The sequence below is a fragment of the Corticium candelabrum genome, chromosome 1, assembly GCF_963422355.1.
Source record: "Corticium candelabrum chromosome 1, ooCorCand1.1, whole genome shotgun sequence".
Classification (NCBI taxonomy): Eukaryota; Metazoa; Porifera; class Homoscleromorpha; order Homosclerophorida; family Plakinidae; genus Corticium; species Corticium candelabrum.
Genome location: NC_085085.1, coordinates 5,523,456 through 5,546,443, shown reverse-complemented (window position 1 = coordinate 5,546,443; position 22,988 = coordinate 5,523,456). Strand labels below are relative to the sequence as shown.

The 22,988-nt window shown below is 42.4% G+C and overlaps 1 protein-coding gene and 1 long non-coding RNA gene across 3 annotated transcripts; both read right to left on the bottom strand.

The window, feature by feature from the left end:
• Positions 1 to 863: 863 nt before the first annotated feature.
• LOC134193171 (uncharacterized) lies at positions 864 to 13,765 on the bottom strand. The gene is made up of 13 exons (XM_062661976.1): positions 13,719 to 13,765; positions 13,572 to 13,649; positions 13,472 to 13,498; positions 5,574 to 5,645; positions 5,448 to 5,522; positions 5,245 to 5,307; positions 4,525 to 4,596; positions 4,334 to 4,408; positions 4,208 to 4,279; positions 2,983 to 3,057; positions 2,872 to 2,922; positions 2,607 to 2,765; positions 864 to 1,629 (listed from the first exon to the last, which is right to left on the bottom strand). The coding sequence occupies exons 1-13, from the start codon at positions 13,758 to 13,760 to the stop codon at positions 1,108 to 1,110; spliced, it is 1,383 nt and encodes a 460-aa protein (XP_062517960.1). The 5' UTR covers positions 13,761 to 13,765; the 3' UTR covers positions 864 to 1,107.
• A 6,238-nt stretch (positions 13,766 to 20,003) lies between these two features.
• On the bottom strand, positions 20,004 to 22,978 carry LOC134194065 (uncharacterized). 2 transcript variants are annotated; one of them, XR_009972142.1, is made up of 5 exons: positions 22,688 to 22,978; positions 22,537 to 22,629; positions 20,635 to 22,001; positions 20,513 to 20,573; positions 20,004 to 20,456 (listed from the first exon to the last, which is right to left on the bottom strand). It is a non-coding gene; the product is annotated as an uncharacterized LOC134194065 (long non-coding RNA). The 2 variants fall into 2 exon arrangements; XR_009972140.1 differs by having other exon boundaries at positions 22,537 to 22,976.
• Positions 22,979 to 22,988: the final 10 nt, after the last annotated feature.

Here is a 22,988-nt window from a genome sequence, read left to right as displayed (position 1 = left end):
CATTTTATCACAAGTCTGTGACATCATGGTCACCGTTTTCTGTAGGCAAAATTACTTCTTCTAGGCATCAGAAAGCTCTTAATCATACGTATCTACACTTCTGGTAAACACTGTCATATATTCAGTGTGGTACAAAATTCAATTATTTTTCCTAAACATTTTTTACCGTTGTTGATCGTCAAGTTCGGTGGCAATTGCTCCTTCTGCCCCCAATCTCCGCTGCCACTGCAACAGGCTGAATTAGGACTTCTATGTGAATGGCAACCCAAACGCGTTTAGTCGTTGATATTAATTAATGTCTTACTATTATTAACATTTGGACACTCCAACTAGAAATCTTGTGTATGGGCATGAACTGTGGAGGATGGAGGCGACCTGAATGTGTCGATCAGTGTAGTCTGGCCGTCGGTGTCAAGGCACGTGTTACAGCCAGCTAGAATGTGCACTCGCAAGAGGCAAGCGAGACTGACTTCATGATGCAGAACGTTGCGCGTATACATACCGAGGCCGAAGAGCTTGGTATTGAGCTGCAACAACCAGTCCCTCGGTTGCAGGTAAAAGATGCGGTGAATTCAGCCATTGTCTTATGTCCACAAGTGGTTTTCATGAGACGGTTAGACTGCGTGTATGCGTCTGTGTGTGTGCGTGTGCGTGCGCACAACATGATGAGTGTAGTGTGGTGTCGTGTGGTGTGTGTGTGTGTGTGTGTGTGTGTGTGTGTGTGTGTGTGTGTGTGTGCGTGCGTGTGTACGTGTGTGCGTGCGTGCGTGTGTGTGTGTGTGTGTGTGTGTGTGTGTGTGTGTGTGTGTGTGTGTGTGTGTATGATAAAGTTACTAGCTGCTCATATAGCCATAAAAATATTTTGGTTAATAATAATTGATATAGATAAAGCGAGACTGTGACTAATTGCTACGTACTACTATCACATGCTTGCACAGCTACGATAATAAAAGCTCTAACAAATAGAAACCATTTACGATGGCGATAACCTAACTTCTAGATATACGACATGAAATTGTTACTACACTGCATCCATTCATTTGACAAAGCAACGAGTCATAATGGTTTTTGCGATATAGCTGGCCTTCCGACCAGAGCATTAGGCGATTAGCATAGATATATTGCGACAGTCATTTGTACACGGTACGGTTGACTGGAGATGCTCGATGGCAGTACACAATTCTGCCAGCGACAGTCAACGGTAGCACTTTGATACTGGTCTGTGTCGCAGTTACCAGTGTGTACGCCAGGATTAAATTTGTCAAATGTCAGCCCTTGATAACTATCGAAAGTCGGTTCTGGAGGGGTTCCATTAGCTTGTGTACACAAATCTACTATTTTAATAGAATTGTTGAGTATTGCTCCTCTCCACGTCTTTCCTAATTCATTATTCCTATCTCCACGATAAGCATATACTAGTTGACCCTCGTGATAGGCTGCAGTTACTTGCACCTGTCCAGGCACTGCGTCTTTATCGGCGATGTTGCACCATCCAACAGACAGGTCTGTGCATGGTCGGTCGAATGAACTGAATGTGCGCATGTCGTTTGTAGCACTTCCAACCTCAACATATGAATGCTTCCAAATCAATTGGCAACGATGGGACAAAACCGAATATCCACAATAACCCTATAATAAAGAGATAAAGATAGTTTGAATCAAAAGTATTGTACACACACGCACATACAAAAAAAGACAAATGGACAAATGTTAAGCCCTCCACGTCTTTCGACGTCGACCTTGAGGTCAGTTGCGGAGATTGCTTCCCTGCCTCTAGAGACAGGGCCTCCATGCGCTACGTGGAGTCTTGGGGCCAGCGCTACAATCCACCTGGAGCTTGGCCAAAGTCATCCAGGGGTACTAGCAATGGCGCAGCTCTGGGACTAGACACCAAGGCCCACACGTACCCGTCTGTTGCATGATGTTGCTTCCAAGCAAGCGGTCTTGTCCACCCCAGTCATCGACCATTTACTCATTTATAATCCAGAGTCGAGAGAAGCAAGTGTGTGTGAGTTTCTTGCTCAGGAAACTGTGACATTGTCGCCTCCACCAGAATCGAACCTTCAACCCTCATCACGAAATACAAAATCCCAGATGTCATCACCTACGCTCTACCATCTGCTCCACCGCCCCGCCCCCCCCCCCCACACACACAAACGCACGCACACACACACACACACACACACACACATGCACGCACGCACGCACGCACGCCAGTATGAACACGCACAACGCATGCATCTCCTATTTCTCTGCTTCCTAATAATTGTATTATTGGACATTAGTATATTAATTAATTGCTGGTTTATAATAATGTCATATTGAAAAACAGGGAAAATAGTATATAGTAAAATATGAATTACTAAAAATTCATATTTTATAAATACGAATAATAAGAATTACTATGACGTTGGGCTATACAACTGAAGTCATTAGAAAGCTACGAATGTAAATTGCACTTGTAGCCTTTAGTACGTATACTCTGTAAATATTTATTGCCATAAATAGGACATGCTACAGTAAATGTTCTGCATAGTAACTTATAAGGCAATATAAATATATGACTGTATTACACCCGAAATATCGCATTACACCCACAGTCATACCTCATAATTGTTATATGGACATCCTCTTGTCATACTGTACCAATCGTTTCCGTTGCATACTGTCAGTTCGTTAGTCACGTTGTTCAAATAGAAATGTCCGACTTTCGTCGCGTTGCAGAAAGGGATAGAGCTCGATCGAATTAGGTTAGATTGTGATGTCTAGACAAAACCAATTTGTCATTGGTGCGTCATAACATATAAACATACCAACGTACGTTCATGCATGCTGGTAGCTATATAGCTGCAGATTAAGATGTTAACTTACCTTACATGCTCCTACATCATCTTTTAGTTGCGCAACGGCTGCAGATAGATCCTATACAAACCAGGATATCTCACCTACATGTATATAAACCTCGAATATACCAGATCTCACATCAGAAGTATTCTCGAAAAGATTATACTCTTCTTCAAGAGAAGCAACGTTCTCTTGTAATTCTGTTGTGACATTCTGTGCAATGTGTCAAAAACGACTCAGTGAAAACAAACGTAACTGGAGAAATGACATTCATTCAGCAGCTTATATACTAAAGGACAAGTCCAACAAAATTGACTTTTCAACATTTGGGCATTATCGATACATCCTTAGCATGCAGTCGTTCGTAAACGCATTGATTTGTTCTCAGTGGGCGAAACCTGGTTCTTAATTTAATGAACGAGCACGTGGGCGTTGCGCACCGCAGAAACATCACTCGTTCGTGGTAAGGAAAGCGAAGATAACGCAGTAACTATATCAATCGATTTGTCTCCGTGAGATATACTCGTACAGATTAATTGTTATCTTTAGGCGTAGTGACGGTTATAGTAGTCGTCTTACCGGAAGTAGCGAACGACCGACTCGACAGAAATACCGACCCGACGGAAACGACCATGTAAACAACTTTGGAATATATAGCGTGTGTTCACTGGTAACGCTTGCGTAATCTCGACTAAGGTTTTGAAGCTTGTCCGCTAGTCTACGCGAAGTTACGCAGATCGTTTCTTTTTTGATTACTGGTCATGCCTTTCGAAGGTACCTTCAAGGTCATAGCAAACGGAGAGTAAGAGTAAGTAAACCTGCGACAAAGCGCCGCACAGCAATGATTTACCATCTGATGATAAGACTGCCTGTCCTTTCTTAGCCACCTGTCTAAACAAGTTTTTGAGATGATTGGGTCTAGTGTAACTAAGCCATATGTATTAACAAGTGTTGGGACGCTTGTGTCTAGTGACGTGCACGTGGCATTAATTTGTGCATGCTTGCAAGTAGTAGGTGCTTGCCAACACGTGTGCAGAAACTGTTTGATGGTGTTAACCTTAGGCGTGGTTGCGATTGGAGTACGTACCTGAGCCTCGTTGTTGAGGCTAAAATCAATTGTTGGGTGTTCTAGGAACACACGCATAGGTAATTTTCCTGCTTTGCAGCACGTTGGAAGCACATTGCTAATTCTACTTTACAACCAAAGTACCCGGAACTGGACAGGGGTCAATTTGTCGGCGCCTAGGGATCAGCACTGTAGTGCTCTCTTTCATAATTAAGTTCGTTCATTCAATTTTTGTTAAACTTTCCTTCTTAATTAACACACGCGTAGAGGAATGGTATCTACGCAACAATAGTATACCTTCACTTCAGCTAATTCATCAATATTGATCTGCATAAGGCCCTTGAGACTCGTTACTTCTTCTTTTATCGCCTATTATATCGGAATAAGCAAACGATCCGCATGCCTGCATGTGAATTGACGAACCATAGAGCTTTCATTTAAACGTTCATCATTGTGTTGGAGCTGCATGGTCACTTCGAGCAATTCCACGGTCGAACTCTAAGAAATGCAAGTTGCTGATATTGACGGGCAACGGACTCCTTTTTTATTCGTTAACTTATATATATATATATATATATATATATATATATATATATATATATATATATATATACCTTGAGTGTAATTCTTTCGTCTTTTGCATGCCGCAATTCACTTGTCACGTTGCTCAACTTTTCTTGCATTATCTGGTACAAAGTAACACACAAAATGCACAAGAACTCCTTTTATATACAACAAAACTTAGTTTTTAATGTTACATGTTTAACAATAAAACAGCCTCGAATGCAAGATCTGTAATACATACCATTGACTATATATCTGCTAATTAAGAAATAACTATACAAAAAGACATTGCTGAACCTTTGCAAGTTGAGAATTAAGTCAGCTGCTACCTAATAAGACATCGTGAATTGTCTACAGAACCGCAACTAGCTAGCGGCATTTAGTGACTATTATATTGAGGACGCCTTGGCCGGCCCATTTATGCCCTTCGACAATGCGACGCCGCTGACACATCTAGGCATATCTTGGTAATACAGTACTCATGCACGCGACAAGTCACGTAATTCGTACTTACATGCTCAGTATACCGACATCTAGCTGGTTCGGAAAGCACTAATATAAGTGCAACTCTTGCTTTCAAGCAAGTCTGCGCCACCAATCCTTCTATTTATCAATGTGATCGGCTTTACTTGGCGGTTCGCTTTTTCTAACCTTCAAGTATTTAATGACTTCTTGCCTTTGATTAAAATTTGGCGCCATTTTTGTAATTTATTAAAGATTCATTAACATCTACGGTATATAAAATGTCTGCCAAATTACGTTTACAATACCTCGGAAGTTGTACTCACAGCAACCAGATTGTCTTGAAGTTGAGCAACATTTAAAGTCAAAGCCTAAAAGAAAAATTGGCGTCATAATAATCAAAAAATATATTATAAACTAAACTTTAAAATATTTTGTAGGTTTAATGAAGAAATTACATCTAAAAATAAATTTATATATATATAAATGTATATATATCACAAATACTAACAGTTGAACTGCGATTGAAAAGTGCGTTGTCTGCTTGAAGCTGAATGATGAGTTGGCGAAGTTCCACGTTGTCCACCTAAACCGTCGACGTCATTAAAAACGAAACGGACTAGCCATGCATTGTGACCTGCAACTTGATCCTTTCTTCTCTTTCACTTTGTAGATCCCTCCTCAGATTACTAAAATCCTCTTGAATATTCTGTAAAAAATTCAGTCAATTTATTACATTTAAATTGAGTGTTTTGAAAATTGTTCCTAATCGTGTATGTGTAAACTAAAATGTGTACCATCATAAGCGTGCATAGGGTTACAAAGAAGCGTCACGCTCGCTGCCATTGCATGTGTGCATGCTCGTTCTTCCTACGTACGCATTTCTAGACCTACACCTTGCATGTACAAATTTAGCGCCTCTGGTATTAACCTATAGAAGTAGATCTACCTACTCTAATACGTTTACGAAATCTACAGGTATACGTGTACAAAGATGCTTGACCATTGCAATCTGAGACGTCATGCAAGACAAGAAAGTGTAAACGAGTATGTTCAAATTACAGTTTGATTTTGAAAACTGATGATGTAACTGTAGCACACTTATTATGGTAAGAGACTTCGTACAACAAACGAACTTAAGACAAAGACAATTTACATAACAGTCCATAATAGCTAGGATACTAGATCATACGCTTTTGGCAAGTTGAGCGTGCTTACAACCATATTAGATCCGTTCATTACAAGTCGAGCGTACTTACAACCATATAAAAATTAGATCCGTTCACTATGTATAACTTCTAGCTTGCACAACAAATAAACATTCTGTACATCCAATTCATTTCTTAGCTTAGACCCAAATTGGAGTTGGCTCGATGAAGCATATTCTTGCTCCCACTTCAATAAAATCGCTTTCTCAACAACTTGGAGACTGAGGACGCTACTGCAATATTCCGCGATCCCTGGAATGCAAACTAGAATCCCTGAATCCCTAACACGACCAAATGATTAGAGTTATGCCCAGATGGAGACCTGGTTCACAAATTCGTACTCCAGAAGTCTAGGGGAGTCTTGCAGGAACAGATAGAGAATGATACAAACATGCAAATGTAAAGAAGAGAGTGCAAACTTGCATTCATGGCTATTTTAATACCCGGAACACCATTTGTTTTGGGTTCAATATAGCATACGACACACACACACACACACACACACACACACACACACACACACACACACACACACACACACACACACACACACACACACACACACACACCACACAATGGACTTTAATGGTAATGTCTTCACGCCTGTAGTTCTGAAGATAGCTTTCATAAATCAGAGAGAGGGTCCTGTGAAGTATCTGGGCCAGCCCTGACGGGTGGAGCATGAGTCCAAGGGCACATGCTATAGCGCAGCTCTGAGACTGGACACCAAGGCAAACGTGCCTCAGGATGTAATATTTGCCAAGCCAGAGTTTGTAGCCACTCAAGTCATAGTCTCGCGTAGCCAGACACTTTATGGTAGGAATGAAGGCCCATCAGTCATTCTCCGAGTTCATAACCTGTCGCTCGCGTAGCCAGACCATTTCCGCTGTGTAAAGTACTTCCTTTGGCTACATGCATTGGTACATACTTTGGCTACGCGAAACTAAAAAAGCCAATGACCTGGTACTCATTTATTTTCGTGAGTCGAGAAAGAGAATTGTGTGTAAGTTTTCATGACCAAGGAAACTATTGTAATCTCGATCACCACTGACTTGACCTAGATTGCAACCTTGATGGGTTCTGGATGTACACTATTGGATGATTCCCTATTCAAATCAGCTATAGCACGCGCAAACACACACATACACACACACACACACACACACACACACACACACACACACACACACACACACACACCTTGAACCTTGATTCCAGCATACCCACTATGGGTTTTGGCAACGCAGCGTAATAGCGCTTTTCCAAGCAGCACGATCATCAGCATCACGAAGACTAATATGTAATGATCTGAGGTCTCTTGTGACAACATCTATCCATCTCTGTTTAGGCCCATGTGTTGGTCTTGTTGCATTACTAAGTCTGCTGCGAAGTAGTTGCTTTTGGGGACGATTGTCACTCATGCGTAGCAGATGGCCCAGCCGTTGCAATCGTTGTTTCTGTATTGTCATAGCAATAGGGTCTTCACACGCTCGTTCTAAATTGTCTGAATTCTTGATTTTATTCCATCTTAAGACACCAAAAATCGATCGAATGCACCGCATGTGGAATGTATTTAAGCTTTGCAAGTTTGGTTGTGTAACGGACCAAGTCTCACATCCATATAGCAAAACAGGTCTCACCAAAGCACGAAAAATTTTCATCTTTGTGGAGATTGAAAACTGCCTGTTGGTAAATACCCTTTCCTTCCAGGAACCAATAACTTTACTTGCTCTGCTTATACGAGCGTCAATTTCAGCAATGCATCCACCATCTTGGCTTATGATACTCCCCAAGTAAGTACGCTCTGTAACGTTTTCAAGAACAGAACCATCAAGAAGAATACGTGCCTGCTCGTAACCAATGCTCAAAACTTTTGTTTCTTGATGCTGGTCTTCATTCCCCATTTACAGCAGGACTCATGTAGACCGTCTATTAACTTTTGTAGTTTACCCAAGGTCTTCCCAATTAAAGCTGAATCATCAGCATACATAGCAGCTTTAATGACACTAGTTCCTTGAGCTTTGACTCTGTAGTTCATGTAGAGACGTTCCTCTTTTCTGTATTCAATTTCTACTCCGCCAACGCTAGCTTTGTTTAGTGCTTCACATACAATGTTGTCCATGACGAGATTAAATAATATATAGGAGACATAGCACAACCCTGACGTACACCAGTTGTAACTTCAAATATTGATGACTTCTCACCACTAGATTTGACAACACAATATGTTCCATCGTAAATGTCAACAATCAATTGACAACTCCTCTCTCTTTCAAAAGTAGTCTGAGAATTTCCCTAGGTACGGAGTCAAAAGCTTTTTCCAGATCAACAAAACAAATATGGACAGCACACTAACGTTCAATGGACTTTCAATTAACTGACGAACCAACTATATTTGATCAATTGTTCTTCTACCCGGCCGAAAACCACATTGAGCTTCTAGTAGTAGAGTTTCAACTGACTATTTAAGTCGTTCCAGAAGAATATTTGCTAATACCTTTCCCAGGTACACTGAGTAATGAAATACCACGATAGTTGTCGCATATTAGTCTGTCATTTTTCTTGAAAACAGGGATAAGAACTGAATCTTTCCAATCCTGTGGCACTCTTCCTGAAGACCAAACTTGTTGAAGAAGCTCAGATGGCCAATCAAAAAGCTCCGCATACCCAGCTTTCAGTAATTCAGCTGCTATTCTATCATTAACAGATGCTCTATTATTTTTTAACTTTTTAATAGCATTGGTGATTTCTTCTTTACTGAGTGGAACACCAAACCCAACAGAGCGTACAACCATTCCAGAGTCTATTGCAATAGGACGTCTAACATTTACTACCGAGGCAAATTGTGTCTTCCAACTATCTAACTGATCGTCGGTACAAAGTAGTTTCTGACCATGCTCATCTAAAATTACTGAGGCAGGTTGAATGGGTACGTGATCAAAGTTTTTAAGCTTCCTAAAAAATTCATAATGATTGTGGTGTTTCAAGTCATATTCTAAATCAGATGCTTGTTCATGCAACCATTCTTCTTTGTCTTGTCGAACTTCTTGTTTCACTTGTTTGCATAAACTAAAATAATGTTTCCTAGTCATCTCGTTTTCCTGACATCTCATCCAAGCGATGTGAGCCTCACGTTTCCTAGCTATCAAATGTACTGTACGCTCAGAAATCCATCTATTCTTCCTGGTTTGAACAACATTAAGGTGTTCATTTGCAGAGTCCATAATTGCACTACAAAATCAGACTACATAGCTTCAGTCTCAGGAGATAATCTTTGTGTGAATCTAGTCATGACGTTATTTCGATATTTGACTAGAGCAATAGGATTACTGAATACGTCTCGTGCAAAGGTTTTCACTCGTCTTTTCCCACGTGGCTTCTAAAGTTTCAGTACCATCTTACTACAAACAAGTTTGTGGTCACTGTCAAAATTTGGTCCTCGTCGTACTCTTGCATCATGTACCATTTTTTGCATAGACTGCTTTACCAAAACGTAGTCTTTTAGACTTGGTTGTAATTTGGGATTAGGAGGATACCAAGTGGCAGTGTGTATATTCTTATGCTGGAAAAACGTGTTTGTGATTCCCAGGTTATGTGCTTGACAAAATTCTATCAGTCTAACACCATTGTCACTGGTTGACTTTGATAAACCAAACTGACAAACAACTTTTGAAACTGCCTTTCCAAGTCTAGCATTAAAGTCACCCAGCACAACAACAAGCGAACCTGTCTTATGCATGGCAACATCAAGTTGTTGATAAAATTCATCTTTAACTACCCCTTCGCATTGTTCTGTTGAGCGTAACCAACAATGACATTCAAAATTCCTTTGTCAGTGAGAAAGTCAGCACGCAATTTTCTATCTGAGATAGAATCAAACGATTTGAGTGACTTTATCATATTATGTCTAACCACTAGACCAACACCTCTGGAAGCTAGCTCAGGTGGTCCAGAAAACAACAGACGATAGCAGGAGTCTTCATCTAAACCCATCATGTCTGCGCCAGGTAGGTGAGTTCTAGTGATGCCACATAATGTAATATCAGTTGCAATCAACTCTTTGGCAAGAAGGTCAGTTCTGCCCACACCCTTTAATGTTCGAACATTCCACACACCGAACTTGAGCAATTGATTATTTTCCACATCACGTCATTGATTTCTTTCCGCTTATGATAAATGGAAGAGCTTAAGCTAACAGTTGAAGGGTAGTGTAAACTTGACTTGCAACTATTCTTTACTATTATATTGCATATATGATGAAATTTCTTTACATGGTTCCTCGTGAAATTTACTGATGACAATACACTAGAGCAATCCAGAATAGGACATCTCATGGAATGACCAGACCATGTTATTGTGGTACCAGAAGCAGATTGGATAGCAGTCCGACTACAAACTGAGTTATTAGGGGCAGTCGGAGAGCCCTCAATAACCCCTTCCCGTGAGCACAGCTCCTTGATTGCCGAGTTGCCTCTCAATCTTCGGAGCCCAGTTCTATTCCTGGCGTCACTGGCTCTTTCCCCAGCGCCACCCCTACTTTTGTCCACACGCGGAGGAACGCGCTCTATTCTGCGTTTAGTAGCAACATATGTTTTAAGTGACCAGCTTGCTAGGCTAGCGCACCCTAACCTCTCACCATCTTCAACTTGCCGATGGTTGAAGTTAGCATGTATTTTCTCTCCCGGGCAAGGGAACTACCAGAAATACAAGGTCCCGTGGGGTACTCTCTTGGGGGGTTCAGTGAGAGGACTTTCACACACACACACACACACACACACACACACACACACACACACACACACACACACACACACACACACACACACACACACACACACAAACGCGCGCGCACACACACACACACACACACACACACACACACACACACACACACACACACACACACACACACACACACACACACACACACACCCCACTCTTTACACCATCGTTCGATCGTTATTGAAGTCCCATAGAGAGTTCCGGATCTAATATGGGACGCTCTCAAATATGGGGCACTGGCACAAAGGTTCAAAGCAAGCTACACCTCTTTTAAATTTTATGTCAAAGTAAGAACTGATCATTTATAAATCATTTCTGGTAGATTCAAGCTAATCAGTTTAATTTTCATACTGCCACAAGCTCCTTTTTGAGGAAGGGTCTGATTCTCCAATATGGAATTAAAATTGTATGATAATTAGTAAAGAGTTATTGATATCGAACACTGGCTGTAGAGAACAGAGTGTGCGAACACAACGTCAGTAGTGCTGTATACAATAAAGTAAGGTGTATACCAAGAGAGTAACACATATCGGGGGGGAGTGGGGTGCGGTAGCACTCCCTATGTAGGGATGCGAAGAATCTAAAATGGCGGCTCATACAAAAGTATCCAAACGCATCCGAACCGGATCTCTCAGAACTCATTACATATCTCGGATCCACGTAGCGCTCAACTTCAAACGTTCCTAATGGTAGCCTGACTATCACCGCTGACACTAAGCGCCTCAGAAGCCAGCTATCGGCAAGTAAAAAAACCCGATTTATTCTTTCACATTTCACTTTTGTCAGCCAGGCTAGCGCCTCACTCGAAGCAGCTACAACGACGAGAGTCACACCAACGATTCGCTCTTGTCCGAAGAATTGCACTGACCCAACAGCTAGAAATGTGCAAAGTCACCTTGTATCAGGCAACTGCTGCCATGCAATTCCACGTACTGCTTCCCACAACGCCATGTTGTTCCGGTCACGTGTGTACATGTGACTACCGTTTAGAAGCCTAGCTGCTACTTCCACCTGCTGCTACATGCTGCTTACAGTTGCGTGTAGTTGAACATGTACAGTACCACTATGTTCAACTGCACGGCGTCCTGTCTGACTCTCTGTGCATGTAAGCTTGTATCTCTTCCGTAGAACCCTACGTATTGGGAGTTGTTTTTAGATGCAATCAGTGTTATTACGTACATCCTTCAGCTGCTACGTACTTCTGTGTATGCTGAGCGTAACGTGGGAGTTGTCTAGAGATGCAATCAAAGATTGAAATCCCGGCCGAGCTGCACACGTTTACTAGGACTGTCATTTCCATTTCAAACTACACTAGTCTAAAAACATTTTGAGATATACACACCCGTGCTCGCGTATTATACTTTTAACATAGCTAAAAATATATGAAGCAAGTCCAAAAACATTTTGAGAAAATGATGGGTATGTAGAGATGGGAATGCACCTATGTCATTTATGCCCATTTCCTACATCACAATCTTTTTACCTATATCGCTTGCAGCAGTTGTGAATGTGATGTACGAGATGGACATAAATGACATAAGTACATACCCATCCCTCCATACCCAACAGTTTCTCAAAACGTTTTTTGGACTTGTACAATACATGGTGTATATACGAGTGCTACAATTTCCAGAAGAGGCAGCAAGAGGACAACGAGACGATTGATCAGTATGTTACTGCTTTGAGAACTCTTAATTGCTCGCACATGCTCGTTTGGAACAGATGCAGATGAACGTTTGAGAGATCAGATTGTGTCTAGGGAGTGAAACCGAATGTGCTACGGAAGCATCTATTACAAAGAAAGGTTTGACACTAGCTGAATGCCTAGACATGTGTAGAGCCTACGAAGCCACCACAAAGCAGAAAAAGTGATGACCAGAGAAGAGTTGGTACATTCGGTGAGTAAACGACGAACAAAGCCTGAGAACTCGAGGAAGTCATCAGACAAGGAACGTAAACAAACACAGCAGGCTCTCACGGATAAGAGTCAGAACACGCCCAAACCAGCTAGAGTGTCAATATTGTGGTTTGAAACACGAACGAGGTGCAGACAAGTGTCCTGCATACGGAAAAGAATGCACATATTGCCACAAGAGGAATCATTTTACTCGGAAGTGTAGATCAAACCGTCAGAGAGACACATGACAGCGAATACATGTAGCTACCAACAAAGATGAAAGCGAAGAAGATGATGAATGCCTGACTCTTACGCTGACTCTCCTCAACAGGATGTCTTCGATTAGTCACACTTTTCCTCTAAGATCATGGGCAAAAGTTGGGGCTGATATTTTCCATTTTCAAGATTATGATTACCTGATGACTGTGGATCGACTATTGACATGGCGCTTCTATCCCCAAGGAACAAGGATATATCACGACTTTTATTTTTTATTTTTTGTTTATCACGAATTTATCTTTTATCTTGACTTTGTTCAGCGAAAACTAGCAGCTTAGAAGGTTTTGTCCTTTGAAGCAGTGTCCCATATTGAGAACGTCCCATATATTGATCCGGGCTCTACTGTTGTACAGAGTTTATTCTGCTTACCTCCATTGTTCCTGAAAGAGCGCTCACCTGTAGATAGCAACGATAAATGTATGAATTAATAGCTCAAGCGATGAAAAAAGCACATGATAGTCTGCCGTACCGTATGAAACAGCCGTGTGACGATACAGTCAGAGCTTTCAGATCCTAGACATGAAATGAAATGTTGTTGTAGCAGACCCTGCAGTGCCGTACGAAACAGAGGTAAATGAAGAATGGAATTTTGACCGCAAATCACTCGTTTTCTTACCAAAAGCGCTGCTCCTTCAAGCAGGAAAGCACGACGACGCATCTCGATCTCACAAACTATGTACACACTATGACGTAACATCTCATCCGCCTGGTACCAGGTGGTAACGAATAGTGGGCGGAAGCCAAAATATTTCTAATTGCAGCGGCTTGTACGTGTACGTAGCAGTAGCTAATAATTAGCTTAACTTTGTTGTTCTGTTGTGCGTTCCATCTGTATGGTTGCATGGCTACCTGTTCGATACGAAAGTTGGTCGGTGTTCTTGTACTCTTCTAGTCAGAGAACCGACGGGAAGTAATCCAAGTATGTAGGCGGTGCTCATGTTATGGTCTTATTACTAACTAAATGAAGAAGCACTTGAAGTGCAAACCATCGACCGGTATGCATCTTGAAGGTAAATTAGTCGCGCTATGACAAAATCGTATGACGGAATTGCCGTGGCCGAGAAGGGTCATGCAAGGTCGGTTTTTTGCAAGGTTGGGTTTTTGCAGTGACAAGCTACTGCCGTGATACTGTGGCTGTTTGTATTTACGTTGCTAGTCTGAAAAGAACTGCTCTAGCTGTTGTAGGATGCCAATACGGTCTCGCCCACGCATTTCTCACGCCTCCTCCCCGCAATGTTTTCTTTCTGACGACACTCACGCAGTGATTGTTCAAAGGGAACGGTTTGAGACGTGAAAATGGCTCGCTAGATATGATACTTTTATGAAGATGTAGTTTCTTGCTGAGTTTCGTGGCTGTTTACGAGCAATTTGTGTAGAACTCTGCAAGAACATTTCGTGTAACACGCACGTTTCCTGGCAACCATTTGCCACTCAAGTCTGATATCCAACACCTGGCTGCTCTGTAATTCAATCTAGCTAAGTCAGCCAACACCCTCAACACACAGTCACTGCACATGTTTCTACACAGTCGACCTGGCAAGTGCGTTATTTGCGTAGGCGAGGTCAAAATTTTATTTTCTAATATTCGGGGATTATGCGCTTGCTGCAGAGGAGACGCCTGATCATTTTAGCAAAAACGAAGACCGTTACAACCAGTAACGTGTGCTGAAACTATGGATATTGTTAAATATCTATCATTTCTACGAGTTTGACTGGAATCAGCTGCGTTTCAGATGGGAAGGAGCGCGAACACCTCCGGGGGGGGGTAGGTGACTTCTTTGTCTGTGCACTTTTGTCTCTTGGGCTATTTCAGTTTGAAATCGCATGTAACAAGTAGAAGACACGAATTAACGTTACTGGTGATATTATGATGTTGTGTGCACTGGCGTTTTTCACCAATTCAGGTGTAGCAAAGCGCCCCACCTAGCGACCGTGGTCACGCACGGAGAAGTGTGTAGAGACCACATTTCTGCGCCTGAGCAGTAGTTGGCGGGCTTCTCGATTTGCAATCGATTCGAGCTGATTACCTTGTGTCTGTTCAGCGACTTTCTTGATCTGGGTCGCGTTTCTAGTTGTGTAGTTGTATTTACCAATAGTTCTTGGATTTTATTTACTGCAACAGCCAGAGGTAAGTGACAACTATGCCTACTCTTATTGCCGTTTTCTAACTTTGACAATAAAATTTGTATTGCAAGAATAGTCCTAGGTTTTCCAGTGTTTTTCAACACTAAAATGAGCAGGTGGAAGAGAGGAGAGGATGTTCACCCAGGGAGGAATTGTGTGTCATGTAGTGTTTGTGGAGGCAGATTTCGTCATCCAGACAACTGGAATGAAGAATTCAAGGAGTGGATCATGACGTCATCTCAGCTTGATATGCAGTCTTGCTTGTTTCCAAAGTGTAGTAGATAGTTGAGAAGGAAGTGGGAAATTATTTGCATATGTGTGCAAATGGATGCAGATGTGCCAAGAGAATTTGAGGAAGAAGAGCCCTCATCATCTGATTCTTTGTCGCCAAGTATCTATTGACTGTTGTGGCTTTCATGCTATCATTGTACTCATGTGTTCATCATTTGTGCGACCAGAAGAAAGTCCATTTTACTCCTTCAAAAATCCAAATTTAGTAGAGAGAGTCATTTCCTAGAGGCTGTTGAAATAATTTTTAATTTATTTATTCTAAATATATGTTTTGTAATGAGTTGTAGACTATCTTAACAACAACAGCAATAATTATTATTATTATTATTATCCCAGGTAAAAATAATAATGAAAATAATGAATAATGACAAAAAATAATGAGAAATAATAATAAATAATGTATATGCACAAAAACAAGTTCTGTGTACTATGTCTTCATGAGATGTTGTGTCATTTCAAGGTTACTGAGATGTCGCAGAGCTCATTTGACAGCAAAGACCTGGAAAGATCTACTCCAACTAACGTGAAATCACTTGATAGAATTGAGACACGGAGTACTTCAAATTATTGTCTTTGCTTGGTTCATAAGCTTGCGTGTGCAATGTTTGTGTTATGGAGTTTTATGAATGTTAGAGCGGTGACCATACACTGAACAGAATCTAGGTATAGTTGACAACTACATCACACTATAGTTCTTACAAGTTAGAGAAAACAAAGAAAAAACATTTCTGGTGCACTGAAAGTACGTTTGATGTGACTAATTTCCGAAGGAACGAAACGTCTTGTATTAGCTGTGTCATACCTCCAAACTGCCCGTAGTCGTTCGCGAAAAAGATCTGTGCAAAACCGTCTGTTGAGGGGTTCGAATTCGACAATACCGTTGCAGTACAGGCGAATATAGTGTCCCCACCATCTTGGAAAGTGCCGTAGTGTGTGTCACGCTCGTTCTCTTGAAGTAGTCGATTCTTTCAGAATGTCCATTCCACGCGACGACTAGGCACGCGAATTGGAAGAGAGCTTCTACGTCGATGCGATAATCCCAAAAAAGATGTCTGTGTGGCTCTAGAGTACCCGTACACTGCAGTCTCGGATATCGAGTATCTGACTGTCCGAGGACGTACATATGATTATTTATTTATTACTTTCTTCCTCGAGTGCCCAACCATCCACGTGTACTCTTTTGCGGGGGCGCGGATGCCCTCGCTAGAAAATCTAGAGAGCGCCGTAGCGCACTTGGCGGATCGACTGTACTGTACATGATTCAGTTTTTTACATGTTTCTACATGTTTCTTACGTTATTAGCTAATTAGACAACGCAGAACAATCTCAAATACAACAAAACTATCAATCTATTCCAATGTCATGTCAACAACCCCTAGGTACCAGACATCGGTCACTGTGACCAGTTTCTGCTGTGACAGTTTTCTGCTGTGATGGGTTTTCTGCTGTGACGGTTTTTTGTTGCTGTGATGGGTTTTCTGCTGTGACGTTTTTTTTTGCTGTGATGGATTTTCTGCTGACTGTTTTCTGCTTGTAATACTGCAAGATGTAGCGATCGAACACGCGTGCGTAATAGTCACATGCACATGTCCAAGTCTGATGTCTCGACAATCGGGCCGTTGAAGCAGCAAAGACTTTTTGAGCTTTCTGGCGTCCAAAATCGGTAAGGCCGTTCGCCGCAGACTGCAATAATTATCTGAAACTCTTTACAGGTAGTAAAAACAGCATAGTTCGGCTCGCCGTTCTTGTTGCGCGATTTTCGACTACTGCAGTTGGAATATTACATGCTGTTTCGTTAGAATTTTAATTAAGCAGGATGCACGGCTAACACTTTGCTGCACTTGATCTTTTGGCGGGTGACCAGAATTCTTGGCAGCGCAGACGAAGCTGTAGATCCCTATTTGGTAAAAGAGGCGGTACATACTAGGTTTGCGCGGGAATATGTTTTTGTTTGGTTTTGTGCGAACCAATCACATTGGTCACTTCTGACACGATACATGCATCTATAATATATATACTATATATTGCAAACTGCAGATCGGACGTTTACAAGTCATTCTAATAATTATTGTTGTCTTTAGCTAGCTAGAGCCTTACTTCACTTCAGTTGTTGCGGCACATGGCTCTATGATCTGCATAAATTATTTCTAGCGGTAAGCCGTCTCTATGATATAAGTTAGAGGATGAGTCGGAAGATTTGAAGTCGTTGTCCTAACAAAATCTAGAGTCTGCTGCCTTGTTGCTAGCTAGAGTAGAGTTGCTGCTCAGTTTACCTGGATGATTTTTGTTAATTGTATTACATAGGGTAATCGTCGTAGAAACACGAGCAAAGAGGTATAATATGGACGACGCCGACATTGACAGTGAGTAATCTGCATGACTTTCTGCACCGTAGTCTAAACACAGGCTATACGCACAGTAAGCGAGAACCGTTCATTGGCGCTTTGGACTGTTAGCGCGCTTTAGGTACAACTAACCATCTGCTTCATCGGAGCAACTCCGATTGGTCTAAATAAAGGCTCTAGGGCGAGGGGGAGCGAATCGACTGGTGTGGCTGGAGCACCCAGGAGGAGATAGACTGTGAACGACCCTTGGCGGAGTTGCCAACAGAAGTTGAGACAAATTCAGTCTACGGAACATGCCATTCTTTTATCTTTCAAAAGTTCCCGTATATTTGGCACGGCGGCCCGAACACACGACGCGTTGTTTCTCCAAGTCCCGAACCGTCATGAACACGACCATGTGCGTCAAGTGGTTGCTCCAGCAAGATTCGACAACGAGCTCCCATTCAAGGGGCGGGATGTTGGCCAAATGTACACCGCTAACGGGAAGAACCTGTAGGGTGTCTCAGACGTAGCTCACGCTGTCCACAACAACAAATCTGGTTTAACCAGGACAAAAAGACATCAAGATTGGAAGAAGGGAGCTCTGGAAGAAGTAAATCATGATATTAGGGTAATCCGGGGTAATTTCGGATGACTTGTACTTCCCCGTACATTACTCGGTAACTGCGGCGCGTGCTGACTAGAAACTTATACCAGTGTGTTCTTCTTCTACTGCTCTACCATTGTGGATGCGGACAGTTCTTGAGCAACGAAAGTTGTGGAGACAGAAAGCAGATAGCGGCGGCCTATTGTTTAGAGGGGGCGGGGTAATTCCGGATGCCACTGAAATCGCTAGAAAGACACGATTTACAGATGATTTGACTGCTGTTTTATATTTAGAACTTAAGGAGACCTTACATACAGTGGGTGATATGTTATTGACAGGGTTAACTACAGAAGTACAAAATTTTAGCTACACTTTTTGTGTGTGATAGTAGCTCAGTAGGATTGGAAAGAAATGGTGCTATTTAAGAACTATAAGACTAACCTCTAATGATTCAGCACTATAGCTGTCCCTCTTGCTCTTGGGTTTGAAACATATTCAGTGACAAAGAGGAGAAAGCACAAAGTGCATTCAACAGAACAATGGATACTCAGAAGTGTTCAAGAGTAGTTCAATTTATAGGCATGTCAAGGACAGTACAGTGAAACCTGTACTATGCGATCACCTGTGGGACCCAGGGGTATTGGTCGCTTAGGACAAGTGGTCGTTTAGTAGAGGAAGCCTCGCGCTTCCACACACCTGTAGCCCTGCATGCCAGACCACCACGACACGAAACTTACAAAGTCCTAAACGTCTCGTTTCTTGTTTTGTGCAATGTACATACTGTTTTGCGTCCATGTGGTTACAGACTGTTCTAATCAAAGCTAGCTACTGTGACAGGGAAAGAAACTGGATAGAGTTTGCTGCTGCCTGGCTTCCAAACTCATTTTCTGCACCACACTTTCCAGCTTTGCAACCAATCCAGCATTTTCTGATCATTTTTGATGAGTGAAAACTGGAATAGGTCGTCCACGAGCTCTTCGACTTGTTTGTAAGTTTGAACTCGAATTTGAGGTGGATCCTAATCATCATCATCTTCAGTGTCACTTGTGTCAATGCCATGTTGTCCAGCGTCAACGACATTTGCCTGTCACCTGCCTGCTATCTGCCTCGCTGAAATTCCTTTATCAGACAGCTGAATTATCCTTTACCCAGTCACCTAGACTCGGAACGTTTCGCGACATCATGCGGGATACAAGTGTACCGCACGTGTGTCGGCAACACCTCTGAGAGATGACAGCCGTGTTGGAATGTGTAGTCAAGACGGAAAAGGTACATTGTGGTCGCTTAGAAGAGGTGTTAATTGCTGTAGGGACTTTGGATTAGCGGTCGTTGGTCTCGTTGGGCAGGTGGTCGCTTAGTACAGTAGCTATTGTATGGGACAACGTTCCGTGCCAGGCAGATGCGGTCGCTAAAGCCAGGTGGTCGCTGAGAGGTGGTCGCTGGTACAGGTTTCACTGTATCTCTCTTCGGGAGAGCTGTCCTTTACTGTTAAGTAGTGGCCAGGAGATATGAACACTTAGCAGCAACAGGGGAAGGTCTTGTGGTCGTGCACGTATTTGTTTAATTAAAGTCTCACTAAGAAGCAAATTGTACCTTAGAGCCATAAGGAGTAATGTGCAGACCCATAAGAGGCCACAAACAGCTGCAAGAATAACCTTAGGAGCTAGGGAGAACCACTACATAATCTTGTATTCAGCAGACAAGACAACAGGTCTGTATATTCTCAATTGTAGAAGACAGCGACAATTGTATGTTAACAGTGGCAGTGCCTTGCCGACAGTCCAGTATTTTCTATTTTCTTCCACAGCCCTGCGTAAGAAAGTTATGGACAAGTTTCTATTCTTTGGAGGCACCACACCCCAGCAGGTAGTCTCCCGTAGTGATCTACGCAGAGTAAAGCATGTCCTACTGATTCTGCTGTCGACCTAGGAATCTTCACAGTGATTGCCCTTTGTGCAGCTTCAATTGTGTGCTGTGACCATGAGTCAATTCAGGAAGGATCTGCTGCCTGCCACAGAACATTTCTAAGCAACAGTGTTATTGACATTTGATCAAAGTACTTACCAGCAGTGTCAACGTCAAACAGTATATAAACACAAGAGACGGTCAGGTCAACACACACAACCTTTGAATAAATACAGTAACAAATGAGACCTTCATAGCAAAAACAGGAGCAGGTCACACACCTGATGTGTTGCCATGCAACATCCGGGACTTCATTGACCCGCCCAAATCTGTCTAGTCTTTGAACAGTCCACAAGACCTATTACCTGTGCTAATAGTAATAGCACCAGGTGCTAATAGTAATAGCACCAGGTGCTAATAGTAATAGCACCAGGGGTGCTGATGCCTCGGTGCGAAATCAACTGGGCATTCAAAGTTCAGTAGGGCAAACACATGGGGCAGATTACAGTATACGTTTACTGCACATGTGCAATGAGAAATCACCCATAACTAAAAAATAAAGCTTTATCTTTTGAATTCATGAATCAAAATTCAAGAAAACATCACTTCTTACACGTGTGAGTCATTTTGTTGTTAAATCCATCGTGCACCCCCTCCAGCAGACTACTGTGCACCTCCACTGCACATGAGCACCGAGGCATAATTATGTTTGATTAATTTTAGTTGATTACACACAATATCTTACATTACGTACCTACAAGTTACCTAACCTTGACTGACCCCCCAAGTAATGTAAATTTTTGTACACAGACAGGATGACAGTTTCTCACCATCAACATCTAGTCTTCTTCAGTGGAGCTTCCTTCATGATAAAGGTCACTCACACTGTGTGCTAAATGACTGTAGGATGGGAACACCTTGGGTAATCTATTTGGCTGCCCAGTGAAATCTCCCTCAATTTTCACCTCCTCATCCTCACAGTCTGTGCCAGTCTCACTACTCAACTTGTCATCAGCATCAACAACATCCAGCAACTGTGGGTCCTGGTTTGAATAACTTGGACGTGTAATAAGTGTCTCATTAGCCCACACCAGTACACTAATTCTATCATGTACTCTAGCCCTACAGCAAGTACACACACCATTTCTGTTGTGGGGATTCTGACAGTTGCCTCTGCATCTACAACGGACGGTGCAAGGTTGGCAGTTTTGAAAACAGCTCTTGCAGCCTCCCCTACTTCCAACACAACCAGTGCAACAGCTACAGTGGTAGTTCATCTCAACCATGCTAGCAGTCTTGGCTCCATGAGCAGTATCCCAGACAACACATATTACATCATTTTCACTAAAAAGCCATCCACAGTCATGACAGTCAGCAAAACTGGATGTATGCGAGGGACTCTCATATGCTAAACGAACTACATACTGGGCTCTACATATGTGCTGCTGTAAAGCTGTAATAGATGGCATCATTTTTTTCCTGTAATAGATGGCATCATTTCCCTGCTCATTCTCAAAAATAAGGAGAAAAAACCGCCGCTACACGCACAACGAGCCACACCACTTTCAAGTCATTAAATGCCTCAAACAAATCAAGAGTACTGTGAGACCAACTCCTCGACAAGCAATGGAGATGGACAGGAGGATACCTGTACATAATCAAACAGTGAAATTATTTACACCGCCGCTGTAGTGTTTACAGTGTGTCAAACAGACCAAGCAGCCGCTGTAGTGTTTACAGTGTGTCAAACAGACCAAGCAGCCACTGAAGACGACTCGGAGTACACACGATTCGCAATTGCCAGCGTTCCCACGTGCAACAATTGCACAGAATGCAGCTGGTAAAGCTTAGCACTAACTTGTGTATGCCCCGCCTACAACAATTGGCATGCAAGGCGAAATGCAGATATTGCTAAGTACTCTATACACTACCAGAGGACGAGGATTCTAAAAGACTAGCGGTAAACAAAAGATTTACATCTGAACAGCACTAAGAGAGCCCTAACTAGTCTTCTGACCCTTGGACAAAATGCAGGGGAGGCTCAAAAGTTGGGCTCCCACACCGTAACGCGTTGACAAGCCTCAATAAATTATCCCACAAGTACCTGAAATCACCACCAAGCACCTTACAACGCCACGACGGCATGCTATAATGCCTACCAAATTCAAAAAAAATGTGAATACCTTGAAAACGATGAATCACCGGGCAATAACGACGACTTGAAAACCACAAACTTCCGGTCGCTAAGCGCCATGTTCCTCATCCTATTCTGTGCACTAGAAGAGAAGAGTCGAGCTCGAACTCCTTCAAACAGTCGACAAAGGTATATGCTACCGTAGGGTGATCAACATTGGGTTGCTGGCCGGGGCCTTTCCGTGGACAAAATTGACAAAGGAAGGCGATACGGTAGCCACAGCGACAACTCACCCCAACTTTCGCCGTCTTTCCACGAAGTCAAGCAGTCTGACACACGCCCTACATTGTCAAATCGACGCCTCTAGACTTCCTTTCACTACCAACGACAGCAACTGGTGAAGGAAGGCTCTACTGAGAGTGTTCATCACCCGTGATGTAGGGACTTCGCCAGGTCCTGTTATACGGGACTTGGCATTAAAGAAGGATAGGGCTTATCCGG